The following is a 23,868-nucleotide window of genomic DNA, read 5'->3' on the forward strand; positions in this document are numbered from 1 at the left end:
TTCTTTTATATATATATATATATATATATATATATATATATATATATATATATATATATATATATATATATATATATATATATATTTTTTTTTTTTTTTTAATGCAAGAAAGAACATTACAAAAAACAATATGAACAAGGAGACAAAAAGGTTACATAAATAAAATTCCAGTAAATTAAGCAAGTTTAAATGATTTACACCAAGAAAGAGTTTTACATGCAGTATAATTGTTAGTCTTTTAAAGAGTTCCCATATAAATCAAAGTCCTTTCTGAAAATGAAAAAGTAAGGGTGTTTCTTTGAAAATTATAGATGAGGTCTTTCTCTGTGAGAAGGCTGTCAAACTGACGTTGATACAGGCTTCTGGATAGGATGAAATGAACATATTGCAATTCACTCCAAGTCCATCCAGTGGACACAATTTGTAACAACAGTTTCTTTTATTGAAAAATTGCAGATCATTTTTATACTTTACAGAATCATCTCGTGGGCCAGACTGAACCCATTTGCGGGCCTTAGTCAACACTAATAACTCACTTAGGGCTGTTTATACTAATAAGGGAGAGATTGTCATTAACGGGCAGGGCTTTCCCCCTCTGATGACATGTACAAAGGGAGAATGTCAATTAAAGTGTTTCCGCAGACCGTTTTTATCAATTGTGATTACAAAAAAATAGTATTAATAAATTTTTTACCATTAAAGGCTGGTTATATTCACACACTGCTGCCACACAACTGTGTTTAAACCCCTAATAAAAGTGAGCTGTGCATAATAGGTCTCCTTTAATAACTTTGTCAGGCACACCCAGGTCATTCTTTCAAAATAAAATTCCCCAGATGCTTAAATGTTCATCTCATCTGCCACTTATTTAGTCTTTCTCCTCATGAAAAACAAAATTGTCATGGATTCTCTCTTAAGTCTCTATGGGATAAAGCAATACCACACTTCAGCAGGTGCCAGGAGAGCAGAACATGTCCAGACATGAATGAAAACACAGCAATAGAGAAAGACTCTCGTAAAAATGATGCTTCTCAAACTGATAAGATAAGATTATAGACAAATAACGGATTAGATTTGTCTCTTTTAGGCCTGAACAAGAGCAATGAAATCGAAATGTACGCATCCCCAATAGTCACATCGCAGGATCTGCACTATTGAGCTGGAATTATAGTTGACATTAACCAGTCAATGCAAAGTTTAACCTTAATAGAGTGAAAGTTTTTTTATTTGCTTGTATGTTTAAGGCCTATGATCTTAAAGGCCTAAGTTTTCAGTTGAATTTAAACAATTTGTGTATAAGAAATCATAATGTTTGTAGCTTTACAAAATATTAATTGCATTTAATTTTTATTCAATGAATATGCAGTGTTATTTATTTCCATTTTGATTATTTATTTCCTCAATACAGATTGTCCAGAAAAACATAAAGCACTGCCGATTTAAATAGTGTATTTGCTTTATTCTATATATGTTTATAACTTGTATATTATATTTTATGCAGATGTACTGCCCTACAAAATCCTCCTAATTAATCTTAAATTTTGAAAGTAAAATAGAAATAGAGCTATTCAAGTCATCTGGTGAAATTATATTCATATATATACCACAGGTTTGTTTGTCTGTCTGTCTGTCTATCTATCTATCTATCTATCTATCTATCTATCTATCTATCTATCTATCTATCTATCTATCTATCTATCTATCTATCTATCTATCTATCTATCTATCTATCTATCTATCTATCTATCTATCTATCTATCTATCTATCTATCTATCTATCTATCTATCTATCTATCTATCTATCTATCTATCTATCTATCTATCTATCTATCTATCTATCTATCTATCTATCTATCTATCTATCTATCTATCTATCTATCTATCTATCTATCTATCTATCTATCTATCTATCTATCTATCTATCTATCTATCTATCTATCTATCTATCTATCTATCTATCTATCTATCTATCTATCTATCTATCTATCTATCTATCTATCTATCTATCTATCTATCTATCTATCTATCTATCTATCTATCTATCTATCTATCTATCTATCTATCTATCTATCTATCTATCTATCTATCTATCTATCTATCTATCTATCTATCTATCTATCTATCTATCTATCTATCTATCTATCTATCTATCTATCTATCTATTCGTCTGTCTATCCATCCTTCTATCTAGCCATCCATCAATGAATGTCAAACCTATCCACCCAGCTGTCTATCCATCCTTCTATCTATCTATCTATCTATCTATCTATCTATCTATCTATCTATCTATCTATCTATCTATCTATCTATCTATCTATCTATCTATCTATCTATCTATCTATCTATCTATCTATCTATCTATCTATCTATCTATCTGTCTGTCTGTCTGTCTGTCTGTCTCTCTGTATGTCTGTCTGTCTGTCTGTACCACAGGGATCTGTTTTAGGTCAAAAACCTTTTAGGAAATAGGCAATTGTTTGAGAAAATAGTAAATATAAATATATCAACCTGTCTGTCTTTCCATCTTTGCGTCTTGTCAGTCTGTTTATCTATATTACATTATATGAGTCTATTGGTTTTTCCGCCACTGTCCCTTTAAGAGCTCTCCTCCCGCCTTTTGCTCAAAGTTCCGCGGTGTGTCAACACGAAACATGTGCGTGAAACACGGAAGTCAGCTTATCAAATCGCATATATGTAAACTAATAGCATAAATATCCCTTTTTTAGTTACTTAGTGGTTAGTTTTTTTAATGCGCGCGAATGTAGATTGTTTTTAATGTCACGTCACGTCCGTCAGGATTTACGCGCTAAAAGTATCTCAGTGTAAGTGTTTATGGTTCAGTTTAAGGAGTTGTTGCTGATGGTTATTGTGAGTTACTAGTTAACTTAGCCTAATTTAAACTTATTCTGTGTAAAGTTCACGGAGGAGCTTTCACGGCGCTTAAGAATGTTGCTATGTAGATGAATGCAGCTGTGATTTAGTTTTAGCCACATGTGAATGAATAAGTATGATGGATTTACAGTGATGTACTATGGTAACCATAACGGAGATAATACAAAATGAGTTATTTAATACAATACGCTGGTGTTTGTCACAACTTTCTTTGAAAATGTAATATGGCAGTAGCAATGTTTTCATTTGTTGTGATTTAATCGGGATTATAGCCCCAAATAGTTCTTAACTCCCTTGTATTTACATTTATTAGCACCCAGCACACCATTTAGTGTTTAATAAACGTCTAATAGACATCTAAACGTTGACAGCTTGGCTAAAACATGGCTAAACTTGGGCTGTCAGTGAAAATCTAAGAATAGCCCAAAACTAGACTAGTCAAAATAGACAGATTAGACAGACATTATATGTGTATTATTCATTCATTTCTGTTTATTTGATGACTAGTCTAGTTTTGATGACTAGCCTATTCTTAGACGCCTATTAGATCTTCACTGGCAGCCTAAATTTAGTCTTGTTTTAGTCCAAGACGACTATGTTTAGACATCTTTTAAAAACAAGAAATGCTTTCTAGGCAGGAATTGGTAACACTTTAAAATAAGGGTCCTTTTGTTAACGTATTTACTAACATGAACTAAGAATGCACAGCATTTATTAATCATTCATTCATTTTCCTTCAGCTTAGTCCCTTTATTCATCAGGGGTTGCCACAGCTGAATGAACCGCCAACTTATCCAGCATATGTTTTACACAGCGGATTCCCTTCCAGCTTCAACCCAGTACTGGGAAACATCCATACACACTCATACAGTACAGCCAATTTAGTTTATTCAATTCACCTATAGCACGTGTGTTTGGACTTTGGCGGAAACCAGAGCACCCGGAAGAAATCCACGCTGTGAGTTAACATGAATTTACAATGAATGAGTGTATTTTCATTAACTAACATTAATAAGCACAAGTACTTTAATAAATACTGTAGTAAATGCATTCATTACTCATGATAGTAAATACATTAACTAATGAACCATTATTTTAAAGTGTTACCCAGGAATTTGTTTATTTACAGTATTTGACATTGTATTTAATGTTAATTTAAAATACTTTTATTTTTTATATTTGTATATTGTGATTTACCACTGTAATTTTTTATGCAAATTGTATTTTTATTAACTAATTATTGCCGTGTGATTTAATACTGCACATGATTTTATTATGCAAGTTTGTTATTTTGATTTTAATTCTAATATTTTTGTTTTTGTATACATTGTAGCGCTTTAAGTTTAATAAAAGTGCATTAATAGATTGTTTTTTAATTATAATTATTATTATATATTAATAATTAATCAGTTAAAAAAGTTAATTATGCATTTGCAAAGCAGATGCATTTATTTTATTAATCTCAATCATGGTGGTGAGTTTAACTCACTACAGCTCAGTGTGACATTATTATTGATTCTGAACATTTTCAATTAACACCTCTGTATGTTTCTGTGTGAATGGTGTTTTGTCTCTCCAGTGCTCAGGCTTGTCTGGACATGGCGTCTCGGTCTGGAGATGTGATGCCACTCTAGTGATGGAGAAATGAAGACAGAGGTGCCAGATTCATCTCTCCTTCATTCTCACTATTTGTGGGAGGAGCTGATGGGAAAAAAGGGGGAATAGATGGAGAGACAACAGAAGAAACAGGCTGAGAGGAAAGAGTGGCCGGCCACACCTGATGAAGAAGGAGATGCTGATGGTTTTACAAATAAAAGAAGGGTGATGCTGATGGAGACGGCAGCAGGACCTGATTTATTCAGGAAGATGCAAAAGGAGGAAAGTCCACCATTAGAAGCCTCTCTTTCCTCTGAGCACACAGACACCTGGGCTCCATCCATCGTGTCCTCCTCTTCCTCCTCTCTGCCCTGTCTCTCACCTCCTCTTCCTCCGTCAGTGGGTCTGGACGGTGTGCTGGTGGAGGAGCGGCTGGTGCTGGATGTGTATCGGGGTGGAGCAGAGGTGCTGCCGGTGTTCTGGGAGTTTGTTCAGGAGCGGATGAGAGGCCTGCAGTACCTCAGACTGGGCTCGGAGGACGAGGGGGCGCTAGAGAGAGCACTGAAGGTCCTGCCCCTTCTGACACAACTGCGTTCTCTGGCCATCAGAGGTACATTCTCATTCGATCTTTCTGTCTGTCTGTTCATCTGTCCGTACTTGCATCTATCTATCTATCTATCTATCTATCTATCTATCTATCTATCTATCTATCTATCTATCTATCTATCTATCTATCTATCTATCTATCTATCTATCTGTCTGTCTGTCTGTCTGTCTGTCTGTCTGTCTGTCTGTCTGTCTGTCTGTCTGTCTGTCTGTCTGTCTGTCTGTTCGTCTGTCCATGCTTGCATCTATCTATCTATCTATCTATCTATCTATCTATCTATCTATCTATCTATCTATCTATCTATCTATCTATCTATCTATCTATCTATCTATCTGTCTGTCTGTCTGTCTGTCTGTCTGTCTGTCTGTCTGTCTGTCTGTCTGTCTGTCTGTCTGTCTGTTCGTCTGTCCATACTTGCATCTATCTATCTATCTATCTATCTATCTATCTATCTATCTATCTATCTATCTATCTATCTATCTATCTGTCTGTCTGTCTGTCTGTCTGTCTGTCTGTCTGTCTGTCTGTCTGTCTGTCTGTTCGTCTGTCCATACTTGCATCTATCTATCTATCTATCTATCTATCTATCTATCTATCTATCTATCTATCTATCTATCTATCTATCTATCTATCTATCTATCTATCTATCTATCTATCTATCTATCTATCTGTCTGTCTGTCTCTCTGTCTGTCCGTCCGTCTCTTCGTCTGTCTGTCTGTCGGGCGGTCGGGCGGTCCAAGTACGGACAGACGGTTGGTCCGTCCGTCTGTCTGTCTATCTATACACGGATTCCAGGAGAAGCAGAAGCTTATTCAATAAATATGGCTTTAGAACAAATGGAAAGGACATCATCGTAACTTTTTAATCTTCAAGCACTTAAAGCTTCTAAATGTGATCACCCCATAATGTCCATGAGTTTAAAGAAAATGACAACACTAGAAAAATCAGAAGTTCAACATTATCTTCTGTTGGATTCCAGGTCATATGGGACTACATGGAAATGAACTGGCAGATGAAGCAGCAAAACAGGCTGTCTCCTTGAATGTGACCGAATGTTTAATTCCTCCTGAGGACTTGAAACCCACAATCAATTTGTACATAAGTGAAACATGGCAAAGGGAATGGGGACAACTGCATCAACAATAAATTGCATGAAATTAACCCAAAAATAAATGAAAGACATTTAGCAAATGATAATTTTGAGACCAGGCATGATCAGACGGTCTATACCAGATGTCAAATTGGACATTCTAGGCTGACACATTTATTTTTATTGAATAGCTAAGAATCACCTAAATGTAATAACTGCCAGACTGCTCTCACCATAAAACATGTTGTGTTGGAATGCAGCAGTTTAAATTCCATTAGACACATTTTTTATAAAGAGAGTACATTGATGGACATTTTTAAAAGGGTTACCACCAGGAAGAGTTTTAAATTATTTATCAAAATAGAACTGAATATTTAACTCATATTTAACTTTGAATATATTTTTGTGTGAATTTTATCTATTTATATTTTATATATTTATCTAAGTAACTTTTTTTAGTGTAATACGAATTTGTTTTTATCATGTAATATGTTATGTATATCTATTTTGCCACAAAATAGCCATAAGTTGCTGATGTGGCAATAAATAAATAAATGAATAAATCTGTCCGTCCGTCCATCTGTCTGTCCATCCATCTATTCATCAATCTGTCTGTCTGTCTGTCCATCCTTCTGTCTGTCCATCCATCCATCCATCCATCAATCTGTCTGTCTGTCTGTCCATCCTTCTGTCTGTCTGTCCATCCATCCATCCATCCATCCATACATCCGTCTGTCTGTCTCAATGTTTGTCTGTCCAGTGTCCATCCATCCATCCATCCATCCATCAATCTGTCTGTCTGTCTGTCTGTCTGTCTGTCTGTCTGTCTGTCTGTCTGTCTGTCTGTCTGTCCATCCTTCTATCTGTCCATCCGTCTGTCTGTCTCAATGTTTGTCTGTCCAGTGTCCATCCATTTATCCATCACAAAACCTGTGGTATCTGTCGTAGGTCCAAAACGTCTTTAGCAAATAGCCAAAAGTTTGAGAAGTCTGTGAACATCAGTCTGACCATCCATCCATCTTCATGTATTACAGTTTTTCTAAGTCGCTTTGGTAAATTTCTCAGATCAGAATTGAAATTTTGCAAAACAGTAAGTACATTTCTCAAAACAATGTACAAATAGCAAAGAAAAGCTAGTCTCTTGCTCAAAATCCTTAGTTCATCTCTCAGAACCAAATTTCGGTGTCAATGAATGCGTCAGTGCTGTCAGAATTAAAAGTCCTTGTGTCATTGTGTGCGGATAAGACAGTCAAAGTACTTCGTCATGTTGTCAATATAACAGTGTACTCTTGAGGGGTGTTCTGATATAAAATATGGCTATTTTTTTCTGCTCTTTGTACTGTAATTTGTTGGCAGATCATGTCATTTTGATACAAAAACGAAAATACAGCACTGCATAACACAAAGAAAAAACAAAACTAAAGTGGAAATGTGAATATAGGAATCTCCTTTGAGACGCACCTTTATTAGAAAAAGTTAAGATTCACCTGAGGGAAATTTACCAATTGGATCCAGATTTAGAAAAAAAAAGTCTAATGAAAATGCATTATGACAAGATATTATGACAGCCATTTTGCATGTTAAGACTTATGCCATAAGAAGAAATGAGAAACTGTCTCAATGATGTGAATATTGAACATGTAGTCTGAGAAAAACTGTAATCATGTCTCTCTCTGTTATGTCTGCAGGTTGTCGTTTTCATGATCCTCAGGGTGATCCTCTGCCGGGTCTCCTCTCCTCTCTGCCAGACTCAGTCTCCTCTCTGTCTCTTCTCGTCCACCTCGATCTCTCCTTTAACCAGCTCTCTTCTCTTCCTCCCTGCCTCCTGTCTTTCTCTCGTCTCTCTGAGCTCCTGCTGTGTCATAATAATCTGACGACTCTACCGGAGGGCATTGGAGCTCTGGGGTCCCTGCGGCGGGTGAGTCTGCTGGGGAACCGGCTGGTGGATCTGCCCCGGGATCTGGGCCTCCTCTGCAGGCTGGAGGAGCTGGACGTGTCCTTTAACCTGCTGGAGAATCTTCCGGATGAACTGGGCCAACTGCAGAACTTGCAGCGGCTGGAGCTGTCAAATAACAGATTAAGAGCTCTGCCGGAGACGCTGGGTGAGAAACAGATGCACACTTTTGCCTGACTTGCTAACATAAGGTTGACTCTAATTGTTTATATTAAATAAAACTGGGTTGTTTTAATACATAATTAGGTCAAATATGGACAAGCCCAACAGTGGGTTAACATACATTTTTAGAGAGTGTAATTCAAACATAAATACACGTAGATATATTACACTCTCTAAAAATGCGTTTTTTTTCAGGATGTTTATTAAGATATTATGAAATATTAGAATGTTTTTATGACAAGATTAAAATAGAATCAATTTAAAATAAAATTTTTAAATAATTAGAATTTAAAAAAATAATATATAGTAAATAATTCAATTTAAATGAAACTATATTAGTAATTTAAATATGTTTAACTAATTTTAAATAATGTGTATTAAATAAATAATTGTATATTTAACTATATGGGAATTTTAATCAAATTAAAAATAGGAAAATAAACATTGTTGCCAGATTGGGCGGTTTTGAATTTATTCTTGTGGGTAAAAAACATGACATAGGCGGGTAGTGAAAATTTGGGTGGTTTTGCAACAGCGTGCCAGCCCCTGTCTGTCCTCATACACCTGTTTTGATCTCCCAAAGAGATGCCATAGCCACTGTTCTTCGCATACATATGCCTAGAACAGTGTAGAAACGCTTTTGTTCTCCCCCCACCCCAGGTCCTCGGCCTCAAGCCTGGTTATTATATTCTCCTCAGCCTCAAGCCAGGTTATCATAGTATTGTCGGGCACCACTTTTTGATTTTCAGCAGTTTTTTGACTGCTTTTGGGCTGGAAACAGTCAGCAACATCTGGCAAGACTGAAATAAATAATAAGCATATTCGGTGGTAATTTTTAAAACCAGATTTAATAAGTTAATATTTAATGTAATGGTGAACAAAGTAGATGCAAGAAAAAATAAACCGAATAAACTATAAATAAAATCAAGTATAAGAATAATTTGTTTACCACGTTGTGTTAAGCAATACTAGCATCTACACTACCTGACAAAAGTCTTGTCGCCTCTCCAAGTTTTAGGAACAACAAACAATAACTTGACTTCTAGTTGATCATTTGGTATCAGAAGTGGCTCATATGAAAGGCAAAAGGCCTCTAGATTACACTTATTTTACCAAAATAAAATATAATCATGCCTTGATTTTTATTTATTTAATTAGGACAGTAAGGTCTGACTTTTTACCTAAACAAAAGTCTTGTCACTTTACAGAAATAATGTCCAGTATAGAATATAAAGTCATGGTGCAGTGGAAACAGAATGAATATTGTATATGACTCCCATGAGCTTGGAGGACTGCATCCATACATTTCTGCAATGACTCAAATCACTGATTAATAAAGTCATCTGAAATGGCGAAGAAAGCATTCTTGTAGGCCTCCCAGAGTTCATCAAGATTATTTGGATTCATCTTCAATGCCTCCTTCTTTATCTCACCCCAGACATGCTCAATAATGTTTATGTCTGGTGACTGGGCTGGCCTGGAGCACATTGACCTTCTTTGCTTTCAGGAACTTTGCTGTGGAGGCTGAAGTATGAGGAGTGCTATCCTGCTGGAGAATTTGCCCTCTCCTGTGGTTTGTAATGTAATGGGCAGCACAAATGTCTTGATACCTCAGACTGTTGATGTTGCCATCCACTCTGCAGATCTCTTGCACGCCCCCATACTGAATGTAACCCCAAACCATGATTTTTCCTTCACTAAACTTTTCTGTGCGAATCTTGGGTCCATGCGGGAGAATTAGCCCAGAAAATGATATGAAAGGCCTGCATTTGTGAGTTCGCATTTAGTAATTTGCACTGGCTGAATTGTGTGCGACAGGGTCTCTGCGCTCTCTGAGGCAGCTGCTAATCCAGAGTAATGATCTGAGGAGTGTTCCTGAATGTTTACACTCGCTCCCGATGCTTGACAATCTGGACGTGCGGAACAACCCTCTGGGACGCCCGCCAACACCACCTCCACTCGCCCACACCACCCCAGGTTAGAGTCTATAGTATATTGCTTATAATAATAATAAAAATAATAATAATAATAATAATATAATATAAAGCATGTTTTCTGATTGGTGTTTGGATTTCTGGGTGAAATCTAAACAAACTAGACCTGTTTGATCGCAATGACATGTTTTTTTTTAATATATTGTAGTTGTGGAAGATTCTGATATCCCAGAGCTGCATCTTGGATTTAATCAACACAGGTGAGCCTATCTGTATGTTGGATAAATAGAGGGCTCTAGACTAACATTTGACCACTATTTTTTATTAATTTAACACACTGGAGTCAATTATTCCATTTATGCTACTGTTCCCGCAGCTAAAGACACTGTTCAGATGTCATTTTTCAGGTTTTTTGTCCTCAAACTCCTCCTGTGTGTAGCACTAGTTTCTCACACATCTCATCCAAACCCTTTAGTTGTGTTTTGATGTGATTTCTGACTGTTGTAGCTGTGTAATCACTGAAATCATTCAGCGTAGTGATATGGAGCTGTAATGCACTCAAAACCTGCCGGATCTACTTTAGCTGTGAGTTTATCTGAAAATAACAGCCCACATTAGGGTTCATTTACACGAATCGAACACGAAGCAGCGCTCGGGAATGGGTTTTAAAAAAGCGCAGCTTAGAGTGATGTCCATGTGACACGATATCATGAACGTGATGTAATGACAATAACGAACCCATTAGAAATAGGAAAACAACATGTTAGGATACATCATATAACTTTGTCTGATCAAAGCCACAATGAGAGCCTCCACCGCTATGATATATTGGTAAACAAAACAGTTGCCATGCCGACTTTATACAATAAACCGAAGCCAAAGAGCTTAGAATGACCAAGAGGCGACACTCAATAGAACGTTCCATTGCATCAGCAGCGCCCAGCAACAGCTGCTTTGTTTGTTTATTTATTTACTTAAAAAGTGCGTTAAAGCTGAGATACAACCTGAAAGACGACAATACAACACTTACTATCACAATCATTAGCACTTTTAATAGTTTATTTTACAGACTTATAATATGCTGTTGTTCTATTGGAACTTTCATTCCAAAATGGCTGCCGCACCATCTAGTGGCTGTTTCCCAAATCGCACTAGAGTGTCGCCTCTTGATGATTCTATGCTGTTTGCCAAAGCTTCATTGGTTGCCCCGCCTCCGAGCACTTCTGATTGGTCCACTGTTTTCAGACCTGATAGTGATGAGCTGTGCTGTGTGTGGATTTGAAGAGCTCTCAACTTGCCGTGGCGTCTAAAAAACGCGGCGACTTAAAAGACGTGAACGCAACAGTCATACACGTCCATCAAGAGTTTCCTATTCGTTTTAATACAGTAAAACCATGGTAACCAGTAATCGTTTTTACTCTGTTTTAGTGCTATATTTGCAGCTATTTTTTTGATGTGGAAAATGACAGCGCTGTTTCATTTGCATTTAAACTAGTTCAGTTTATGGTCCACAATACATATCGAACTAAATAAATTGTCTGTGTGACTTACAATTCAAATGTTATGTTCAATTTTTGTTGCATTTTGGGATGCATCTCATATGCAAGAGAATGTCCTCGTTTATTAGTTAAGCAACACGGTAGTGGCATGACCTAGCAAAAATGTACACACAATGCAACTGTCTGGAGCTCTGTAGTATGCAGTGTACTTTTAGTTATGCAGTATTCATTGTAACTCTTCTCAGTTTTCAAGTGTCTCCTGCTGGCTGCCACGTGTTTCTTCCTGGAGGGGCGGAGCTCTTGTTTCCACGGCAATGTGTAGGCGTGGTCACTCAGCTCCAGTGGGCAGAGAAGAGGCCGGACAGGAAGTGGGTGTGGCTAGAGGAGCATGATGTGCTGTTGAGTCGCCAGCTGGAGCTCCGCCCACATGGAGCCACATTTGAGAAGGTTATTGCTTTTGTTTATATTAATATAAATAAATATGTTTATAAATATAACTGTGGTATACATATAAATTATTTATTATCTAAAATAATAAGAAAATATTATTATAAAAAATTAAGAGTAAAATATTTACAAAGCTCAGTTATTATAATTAATTAATATACATATTATTACAAAATTATATCATTATTATTATTATTAAATAAATATTGGAGTTAATCATTTATGAAAATTATAAATAAATAAAGTATGCATTTATAATTATAGTTAATGAACACCATTTATTACATAATTGTAATTTTAGTGTATTAGTTTAGATATAAGGTTTCTGTTTTATAAACCATAAACAATATAATTAATAAATATCAATGAATATAAGGCATAAAATATATAGTTAACTAATAATATAAAATATATGTAATAACTTAAATGATCTTGTTTTTATGATTTTAAATTATATTCACTTCAAAAAGAATAATTGTAATCAATTAACATAAAAGTAATTAGTTCTAATACATTTTTCTATGTTTCACCCTGTCACTCTTTTAGCTGGTTGAGGTGTGTATTCCGTATCGTAAAACGCGGAAAGGTGACGTGGTTGTTCGCAGGTTTGATGGTCAGTCTTGGACGACGCAGACCACCATGACCAGAAGAGGAAGTGACAAACACAGCTGCAGGCCTGGAGGACGTCCTGCACGGGTCAGCCAATCAGCTCACAGACAAACAACATATTTCATATTGTTTCCTCTAGAAATGCATGATATTAGCAGATATCAGCTTTATGCCAAAATGACTTTAAATATCGACTTATCTGATATCATCAATGGTCAAAATGGCAAAAAATGTTGGCTTATTAGCTATTGGCCAAAATGGCTTAAGATATCGGCTCAACGGATATCGTCATTGGCCAAAATGGCTTAAAATATCAGCTTATTGGATATTGTCATTGGCCAAAATGGCTTAAAATATCAACTTATTGGATATTGTCATTGGCCAAAATGGCTTAAAATATCAACTTATCGGATATTGTCATTGACCAAAATGGCTTAAAATATCATCTTATCGGATATTGTCATTGGCCAAAATGGCTTAAAATATAAGCTTATCGGATATTGTCATTGGCCAAAATGGCTTAAAATATCAGCTTATTGGATATTGTCATTAGCCAAAATGGCTTAAAATATCAGCTTATCGGATATTGTCATTAGCCAAAATGGCTTAAAATATCAGCTTATCGGATATTGTCATTGGCCAAAATGGCTTAAAATATCAGCTTATCGGATATTGTCATTGGCCAAAAGGCCTTAAAATGGCTTAAAATGGCTTAAAATATCAGCTTATCGGATATTGTCATTGACCAAAATGGCTTAAAATATCATCTTATCGGATATTGTCATTGGCCAAAATGGCTTAAAATATAAGCTTATCGGATATTGTCATTGGCCAAAATGGCTTAAAATATCAGCTTATTGGATATTGTCATTAGCCAAAATGGCTTAAAATATCAGCTTATCGGATATTGTCATTGGCCAAAATGGCTTAAAATATCAGCTTATCGGATATTGTCATTGGCCAAAAGGCCTTAAAATGGCTTAAAATGGCTTAAAATATCAGCTTATCGGATATTGTCATTAGCCAAAATGGCTTAAAATATCAGCTTATTGGATATTGTCGTTAGCCAAAATGGCTTAAAATTTGAGCTTATCGGATATTGTCATTGGCCAAAATGGCTTAAAATATCAGCTTATTGGATATTGTCATTAGCCAAAATGGCTTAAAATATCAGCTTATCGGATATTGTCATTAGCCTAAATGGCTTAAAATATCAGCTTATCGGATATTGTCATTGGCCAAAATGGCTTAAAATATCAGCTTATCGGATATTGTCATTGGCCAAAAGGCCTTAAAATGGCTTAAAATGGCTTAAAATATCAGCTTATCGGATATTGTCATTGGCCAAAATGGCTTAAAATATCAGCTTATCGGATATTGTCTTTGGCCAAAATGGCTTAAAACATCAGCTTATCGGATATTGTCATTGGCCAAAATGGCTTAAAATATCAGCTTATCGGATATTGTCATTGGCCAAAAAGGCTTAAAACGTCAGCTCATCGGATATTGTCATTGGCCAAAATGGCTTAAAATCTCAGCTTATCGGATATTGTCATTAGCCAAAAGGCATTAAAATGGCTTAAAATGGCCAAAATGGCTTAAAATATCAGCTTATCGGATATTGTCATTGGCCAAAATGGCTTAAAATATCAGCTTATCGGATATTGTCATTGGCCAAATTGGCTTAAAATATCAGCTTATCGGATATTGTCATTGGCCAAAATGGCTTAAAATATCAGCTTATCGGATATTGTCATTAGCCAAAATGGCTTAAAATATCAGCTTATCGGATATTGTCATTGGCCAAAATGGCTTAAAATATCAGCTTATCGGATATTGTCATTGGCCAAAAAGGCTTAAAACGTCAGCTCATCGGATATTGTCATTGGCCAAAATGGCTTAAAATCTCAGCTTATTGGATATTGTCATTGGCCAAAAGGCCTTAAAATGGCTTAAAATGGCCAAAATGGCTTAAAATATCAGCTTATCGGATATTGTCATTGGCCAAAATGGCTTAAAATATCAGCTTATCGGATATTGTCATTGGCCAAAATGGCTTAAAATATCAGCTTATCGGATATTGTCATTGGCCAAAAAGGCTTAAAACATCAGCTTATCGGATATTGTCATTGGCCAAAATGGTTAAAAATATTGGCTTATCGGATATTGTCATTAGCCAAAATGGCTTAAAATATCAGCTTATCGGATATTGTCATTGGCCAAAATGGCTTAAAACATCAGCTTATCGGATATTGTCTTTGGCCAAAATGGCTTAAAACATCAGCTTATCGGATATTGTCATTGGCCAAAAAGGCTTAAAATATCAGCTTATCGGATATTGTCATTGGCCAAAATGGTTAAAAATATTGGCTTAACAGACATCAGCTATTCGTCAAAATTACGTAAAATATCAGCTTGGATATCGGCAATTGGCCAAAAAGGCTTAAAATATCAAATATCGGTTATCATGTATTGGCATCACTAGTACTGTCAATCCTTTAACATTACCCTGACACAGGAATGTTATGATGTGTGTTTTAGCTGGCCTGTTGCAGTGTGTCTCAGTTCTCCTGGTTTGTGGCCGTGCGTTGTCCGTTTTTGGACAGTTGCTGTGTGTCTTCAGAGGGGGCGCTGCTGGTCTCTCAATGCCATCCAGGGATCAAACTCACTTTCCCTGCAGACTGCACAGCGGAGACACGCACTGTCACACTGCAGGTCTGTACAATAATATGACTATAGATTCTGTATCCTGATTCATATTATTATTATTATTATTATTATATTTATAATTAATGAACTTGAATGACTATTATTAAAATGGAACAATATTAGTTATGATTTCCCATATTATACTTGTACTGTAATTTATTTAAACTATAAGGTATAGTTAATACATTTAATAACTAAGTTGATTAATAAAATATCATTAATAAAAACATTTAAACAATACAGTTATGGTTTTTGTTTGTGTTTTAGAGAACAATAATAATCAAAGTGATGCTAAGAATAAAAAATAAAATACTAATAATTGTTTGTTAGTGTCTCAATCACCAATCCTTCAGCTTTTAATAAATTAATTTGATCTATTTCTGTGTGTGTTTTACCTCAGGTCCTGCAGGTGGCGCTGTCTGAGGTGCAGGATCTGACTGGAGACCCTCATGCCAGCGCTGGTCCACTGCTGCGCCTCTCTCAAACTCCCAGCATGCACTTCCTTCAGCCAATCAGAGTGCAGGTTCCTCTCCCACCTGGAGTCACTGGTACCGCATCACATTCCCTCCAGTCTTGATCTTATTACAGTCTGAGAGATTTACATTTACACACATTGGAGCTTTAATATATTCCACACATTAATGCTGGTAAACATTGAGGAATGTGTGCCATGAGCTTATTATATACAGTCTTCATCTTCAACACTGGATCTACTGTTTGAGCATAGCAAACTGTTTTTAGCATGCTTTAATTTAAGTGTTTTTTTATTTAACATTAGATGATCAGATGCTTTGGTCTTTCTTTTTTTTGTAATGCAAGAATTCCCAAACAGTATTTTCAGCTGAAATTTGTAGACATAAAACTAAAGTGGATGCAAATGTCTTTTGATGTGATACAGTAGAATCTCTGTTCATATTGCATTCCCACTGGTTTTAATTAAATGCATGTATATTTTAGTTCTGTCAAACGATTAATCACATCCAAATTAAGGTCATATTTACATTATTTATTTGTGTGTACTGTGTATATTTTTTGTTTATAATTATGCATAAAAATTATATAAACATAAATTTGTATGTTTTTGATTTATGCACAGTATGCGTATATTGTCATATATATATATATATATATATATATATATATATATATATATATATATATATATATATATATATATATATATATATATATATATATATATATATATATATAAACAGCACTATGTATGTGTGTGTGAATTTTTAACTGTATATTTTATTACATCAGAAAATTTTAATTGCTATATACAATATATATTGCTGCAAAGGATTTAAATCAGTATGCTAGGAATATGCTATATATATATATATATATATATATATATATATATATATATATGTATATATATATGTATATATATATATATATATATGTATATATATATGTATGTATATATATATATATGTATATATATATGTATATATATATATGTATATATATATATATATATATGTATATATATGTATATATGTATATATATGTATATATATATATATATATATGTATATATATGTATGTATATATATATATATGTATGTATATATATATATATATGTATATATATATATGTATGTGTATATATATGTATGTATATATACATATATGCCAATTAAATTAAATAATTAATATAAAAAATTTAGAATTTAAGAAAAATCACTGAACACTGTGTTGTTTGGTGGTAAACTACTACATTTACATACTGCTGAACTAATGCACTTAGTAAAATACTACTGTGTACTGTAGATTCACGTTTAGGTTCATACATATGCACATATGTGTGTTTGTGTGTGTGTTCAGGACACATGGTGGACCTGTCCCGTCTGCACCTGATGCACGGCGACCCCACGGCCCACACCTGGACAGACGTCACCGCTCAAGTGTCCCTGTACGTCACACACATCTACGCCGTCTTCTTCATCACACACTTCTCATGGTGAGCCACTGCAAACACACACACACACACACACACACACACACACACAAACAAACGTAAACCCATACAGTCTGCCATATATGTGTGCTTGTTTGTTTATGTGTGATTTTTGTGTGTGTATATGTTTGTGTGTTCAGGTACTGGTTGTGGTACACCACTCACAGGTGTGTTAGCGGAGTGGTCAGAAAGATGTATCACCGATTGAAACAGTTTCGGGTTCGATTTCTGGCGCTACAGAGAAAAAACGACCCAGAGCAGATTTTGCTGCAGTGCCTGCCGTCTGACAAGGTGTGTGAGATAAACCAGCCATCGTTCTCAATTAGGTGTGTGTGATATGGGGCGCTTTCACACTTGGCTTAATTGCCTGGACCGAAACCAAGTTCGATTGTCCCCCCTTGCCACCTTCTCGCCTGGTTTGTTCACACCGTCTTTTTTCCTTCTGAACCCCGTTACGCTTGCGTCATCAAGCAGCTGTTTTGTGTACAGCTGTTGCTAGGTGACGCCCACTTGCTTCTATCTGGCACAAAAAAATATTGAAAATGTTCAGAACATCACGCGAAGTCTGCAGAAATAATTTTTGGTGGAGACAAGCAGACATTATCACTGTTTGCACTGGCCAGTCCCTCTTGTCCCCAAGGTAGGTGATGCACAGATATACACACGAATGAACATTATGAAAACGATAGTTTGTTGTACTGTTGGCGGTTCACTTCCAGGTTTTGGTACGATTGCATTCATATCAGAAGTGAACCGTACGTTGGTGCCAATGGCCTAGTGGTTAGTGGTTAGTGCGTCAACACATAGCACCAAGGTGCTCACGGCGACCCAAGTTCGATCCCCGGCTCGAGGTCCTTTGCTGATCCTTTCCCTATCTCTGCTCCCCACACTTTCCTGTCTGTAAAATCTCCACTGTCCTATCCCAATAAAGGTAAACCCCCCCCAAGCTAAACGTCTTGTACTCGGACGTCAAACGGACTCGCGTGTGGACCAAAAGTGCCTGTGTGAAAGCACCCATAGACAAAAATTGAGGTCCCTATCCATATTAAGTGGCCTTAATTACGATTTAGACATCAGAAAAAAGTGTTATGTAAAAAAAATGTTCTTGGGGTTATGTAGTATTACACAACACTTCTGGTGCTCTTAAAATGGCATACAGGTAGGGTTAAGCTGCCTTTCCACTGCACACGACATTCGGACACGACTGTCGGAATACGCCCCCTTGTGGCAGTCACACAGAATTTTCAGTGTTGTCGTGCACCATGGGAAAAGCTTATTCTCGCAGTGTCTGAAATGAAGTGCAGAAGCAAGAGCTTTTATTCTCCGTACGTTCACCATGGTTGAATGAATGAATGAACGAATACTAGAAACTCATAGATGGCTAAAACTTTTGGAGGAAATATGGAGATAACATTAAAATATAATATTTTTTATTACTCATTTATGAATAGAAATGTTTTTTTAATATCGACTTTTTTTCTGATTCAAAAAATTATTTCTCATCTCGCGCGCACTGACCTGCTTGGACAACACTGGAAAACTTCACATCTGGTCGGTCGGTCGAATACAGTGTAGTCGCAGGAGTTTAATATTTTAACAGATTCCCAGCTCAAATCGGATCCGAATTTTTCGCATACGGAGATGATCGGAACTCCACGCAGCTCCCCGACTACTCTCCATTGGAAATGAATGACTTCCGGTTTGTCATGTGCAGTTAAAAAACGGCTTTAGAAGCAGGTATGGGTAGGTATAAGGTTGGGTTAAGGCAGTGGTTCTCAATTCCGGTCCTCGTGCTCCCCACACTGCACATTTATATGTCTTCTTACTTAACACACCTGATATAGATCATCAACTCATTAACAGAGAGATCCATGAACTGATCCTTGTGTGTCAGTTAAGAGAGACATACAAAACGTACAGGGTGGGGGCACCCGAGGACTGGAATTGAGAACCACTGGGTTAAGGTAAAGGATGGGTCAACAGTGTAATTCTAAATGTAATAACAGAAATTAATTACTGATGTAATAACAAGCAGATCGTTTTTTATATATTAGTACAGTGTAAAAACATGTATATACCTAATAAGTGCATTGTACTTAACGATTGTAACTAAATATCTTAATAATAACTAAATGACTTTATATTAAGTGGAACTAATATGGATATTGCTATATTAATGAGGATTTTCAGTAACAATCTGTGTCTTGCCTTAATCTCTTTGAATTTATGAGGATGAAAATAGTTTAAAACAGCTGATTCATTTAAAAACTATAGAAGTTATGGGCTGTATCTGAAAGTGCACTGTATAATAGTGCAAGTGAATAGTGACAAACATTGTTTCTGCTGCCACATTGGATAAATGCACAAATGAACTTCTATCATTATTAACCCAATAACTAAATACGTTAACTTGATTTTGTTTAACTAAAGAAAAATGTCACTCTTTTTTTTGTGCTGTTACTGCATCATATTTTATAATAAACAAACCCATACAGGAATTTTTTTATAATTAATAGCTCATTTTAACCGCATTCTAATAGGCTATAAAAGATGGTAAAAATCCCCTGTTCTCCTCTGTCTGCAGGCTGAAAGTCGGCTGGAGTCTCTGGCTGATCAGTATGAAGGCCCTCAGCCGTCTGAGCTGTGTGTCCTGCTGGAGGGAGAGCAGTTTTTCGCTGGCTTTGAGAGAGGCATTGACATCAACTCAGGTGGGCACATCAAATAGAGCACCGATAGAAGCAAACGGTAAACATGTGGATGCTAATCTGAATGACTGTCCTCAGACCGTCCAGACTGCAAAGACGGCAGACTCTCGTTCACCTTTTACTCTCACCTGAAGAATATTAAAGAGGTTTACGTGTGCGCGACCCACCCGGTGCAGACCACCATTAGAGGACAGGTGAGAGGAGCTTTTCTACTGTCCGACTGATTTGTCTTTTGTGTTTAAAGGCATAGTTCTCTCAAACACGAAGATGCTCTGACTATTTACTCAAATGATTCCAGACCTTTACGAGTTTCTTTATTCTGTTAAACGCAAAAGAAGGGTGTCACGGTGGCGCAGTGGGTAGCACGATCGCCTCACAGCAAGAAGGTCGCTGGTTCGAGCCTCGGCTGGGTCAGTTGGCATTTCTGTGTGGAGTTTGCATTTTCTCCCCGTGTTGGCGTGGGATTCCCCCACAGTCCAAAGACATGCGGTATAGGTGAATTGGGTAAACTAAATTGTCTGTAGTATATGTGTGTGAATGAGAGTGTATGGGTGTATCCCAGTGATGGGTTGCATCTGGAAGGGCATTTGCTGTGTAAAACATATGCTGGATAAGTTGGCGGTTCATTCCGCTGTGGCGAACCCTGATTAATAAAGGGACTAAGCCGAAAAGAAAATGAATGAATGACACAAAAGAAGATATTTTGAAAAATGTTGGAAAATTATGTCTAATGACTGCCATAGAAGGAAAAACAAATGCTATGAAAGTCATTGCTTACAGGTTTGCAACTTTTTTCAAAACATCTTTAAAAAAAATTATCTAATCAATTCCATTAATGAGACTTTGTCCTGCAGGTGTCTTTTTACCGTGGTGAAGTGCCGAGTGATCTTCCAGAGGAAGTGGCCAGAAAAAGAAAAGGTCACGATGACCAGTGGATGGCGACACTTCCTCTGCGGATTCCGGTGAGTGTGCTCTAAAACTTAAAGGGATAGTTCATCCAAAAATGAAACTTCTGTCTTGTTTACTCAGTCTTCACCTTCTTGAATTTCTTTCTTCTGTTCAACACTATATTTTGAAGAATGAAGAATTTTGAAGAATGCTTGAATCCGAATGACATTCATAGTCTATTTTTCCTACTGTGGAAGTCAATGGCTACCAGTTTCAAACATTCCTCAAAATATCTTCTTTTGTTTTACAACCTAAGAAAAGAAATCATGACGTTTTATCAGATATAGACTGAGTCCTTGTTCCAGCAAATAGATTCTTTACATTTTATGAGTTCAAAGTAAAGTGTATTGTGTGACAGATCGTACAATATTAGCTTTTGTTAAGCCGCATTATTATTTACATTTTTCCTTTTTGTTTAATTTCATTGTATGTGCTCCAGTTGATATTATTTATTCATTTGTGTATATATAATTATTTAAACTTTAGTTTTATTATATACTTAAACTTTTTTGCTGCAATTTGCCATAAAATCCATAAAAATAAATGAAAATATGGTCCAAAAAATGGGTAAATAAATGGTGAGTAAATTTTTCTTTTTGGGTAAACTGTTCCTTCAAAACCAGCACAACACTACAGTATATAGTGTATTACATCTCATTCCTAAACCCAGCCTAGGCAATCCTACTGAGACATAAAACTAACCACTACTATATATGTATGTATAGTGAAAGAGATATTAAAATATAGAAATTAGTAAGTAAAAAATATTAGTGAGTAAAAATACTGTTTGTTTATGGTAATTTATTATATTGTTAATATGTGAAATTTATAGTTTATACTTTAAATATAATTTTATATTTATTATATTTAATGAACAGGTGAGTATGTACAGTATACAGTGTATATATAATGCATTTCAAATATATAATAATATAATAAAATTAAATGTACAACAAACTGAAAACATAGTACCTTTTTACTATTTTACGCTTAAACTAAACGCTGACATTTTTACTTTTAGAATGGTTTAACTCAAACACACAACTATAAATTGTAAATAAATGCCGGCTCACACTGCGATTCGTTTTCTAATCCTGAACGATTGCAGCATGTCAGACTGCATGAACATAACTCGCATGTCACACTGTAAGATCTCAGCTGTCATAATGACAGACTGAATGATAATAAAGACACGCCAAGCATGGATAAAAAACTCCCCTGAAGTCTGTCTTTATTATCATATCCTGAGGAATATCTAGTCAAATATTAATTACTGTCATCATGGCAAAGAAAAAATAAATCAGTTATTAGAAATGAGTTATTAAAACTATTATGCTTAGAAATGTGTTGAAAAAATGTTTCTGTTAAACAGAAATTGGGGAAAAAATATACAGGGGGGCTAATAATTCACGAGCACTAATAATTCTGACTTTATATATGTAATGCTATATATATATGTAATATTTAAATGCTATACTTTACAGTGTGTGTGTGTGTGCATATTAATGTGCGTATTATAAAGTGCTCAGCTCATCTGGAGTCATTTGTGAAACACAGAAATCAGAGATTGATGGGAGCATCTCAGGTGAGCTGAACCTGGGCGACCCAGAGAGCGGATACCTGACCCAGACCAACCTGCTGTCTATCTCCTTACGCATCAACCAGGAGTGGCAGAACATCGGCATCAACCTGGGCATGAGCTACGAGCAGCTGGAGCGCATCCGCCACCAGCACAGGTGAGAGACCGCCAGCAGATGGCGCTGAGATCACCGCAGTCCTCATTAAAGTTCACATGGAATCAAAACTAACCATGTTGATTTTGTTTGCTCACATTGCACATGGTGGTGAACAATTCATCCGTGCATGTCTTTAAGAAAAAAATTATAGCAATCTAAAATTGAAATCTGAAAATACACTTCCTGTTTGTTTTAAGTTAAATACTCAGATTAGGTCTGTCTGAGGTATTGGGCGTGGCTAACATACCTAACCACGCCCCTTCAGCTGTCAGTTTTGACAACAAACAGAAATGGTGAGCAGGAAGAGTTTGTTACTACATCCAATCAGCTCCCAGTAAAAAAAAAACAAGCCACGCCCACTGTTTTAATATTCCGTTTCTCTAGGACAGGGGTCACCAATCTTGTTCCTGGAGGTCTGGTGCCCTGCAGGGTTTAGCTCCAACTTAACTCAACACACCTGCCTGTGTGTTTCAAGTATACCTAGTAAGACCTTGATTAGCTTGTTCAGGTGTGTTTGATTAGGGTTGGAGCTAAAATCTGCAGGACACCGGACCTTCAGGAACAAGTTTGGTGATCCCTGCTCTAGGAGCTGCGTCACGATACAAGAAAAAAAAAAAAAGGTCATGCAGACTTTAAAGAGAGATTTCAGCCAAACATGAACAATTATTCATCATATACTTACCCTTTCCTTATTTAAGAGTGGTTAGAGTTTCTATCGAACACAAAAACAGATAATTTGAAGTATGTTGGAAACCGGTAACCATTGACTTCCATAGTATATGTTGTTCCTACTATGGAAGTCAATGGTTACCGATTTCCAACATTCTTCAAAATATCATCTTTTGCATTTAACAGAAAAAAGAAACTCGAACAATTCTGGAGTTACTTGAAGGTGAATATAAAGTGAGTAAATATCCATTTTTGGGTGAACTATCCCTTTGAACGACCCATTTACTACAGATTTTACACACTCATGATCTCTGGATCCACTTAACAATCCACACAATTGT

The 23,868-nt window shown here is 36.0% G+C and overlaps 1 protein-coding gene across 2 annotated transcripts; it reads left to right on the top strand.

Moving 5' to 3' along the window:
- Positions 1-2,639: 2,639 nt before the first annotated feature.
- pidd1 (p53-induced death domain protein 1) lies at positions 2,640-22,921 on the top strand. Of its 2 annotated transcripts, XM_056451811.1 has the most exons (16): positions 2,640-2,822; positions 3,633-3,850; positions 4,472-5,098; positions 7,875-8,288; positions 10,121-10,279; positions 10,445-10,496; positions 11,981-12,182; positions 12,729-12,878; positions 15,333-15,506; positions 15,901-16,048; positions 17,337-17,472; positions 17,610-17,760; positions 20,054-20,177; positions 20,253-20,368; positions 21,029-21,136; positions 22,680-22,921. In XM_056451811.1, the coding sequence occupies exons 3-16, from the start codon at positions 4,618-4,620 to the stop codon at positions 22,860-22,862; spliced, it is 2,598 nt and encodes an 865-aa protein (XP_056307786.1). In that variant the 5' UTR covers positions 2,640-2,822; positions 3,633-3,850; positions 4,472-4,617; the 3' UTR covers positions 22,863-22,921. The 2 variants fall into 2 exon arrangements, with proteins under 2 accessions (XP_056307786.1, XP_056307787.1); XM_056451812.1 differs by lacking the exon at positions 3,633-3,850.
- Positions 22,922-23,868: the final 947 nt, after the last annotated feature.

The sequence above is a fragment of the Danio aesculapii genome, chromosome 25 (assembly GCF_903798145.1).
Source record: "Danio aesculapii chromosome 25, fDanAes4.1, whole genome shotgun sequence".
NCBI lineage: Eukaryota > Metazoa > Chordata > Actinopteri > Cypriniformes > Danionidae > Danio > Danio aesculapii.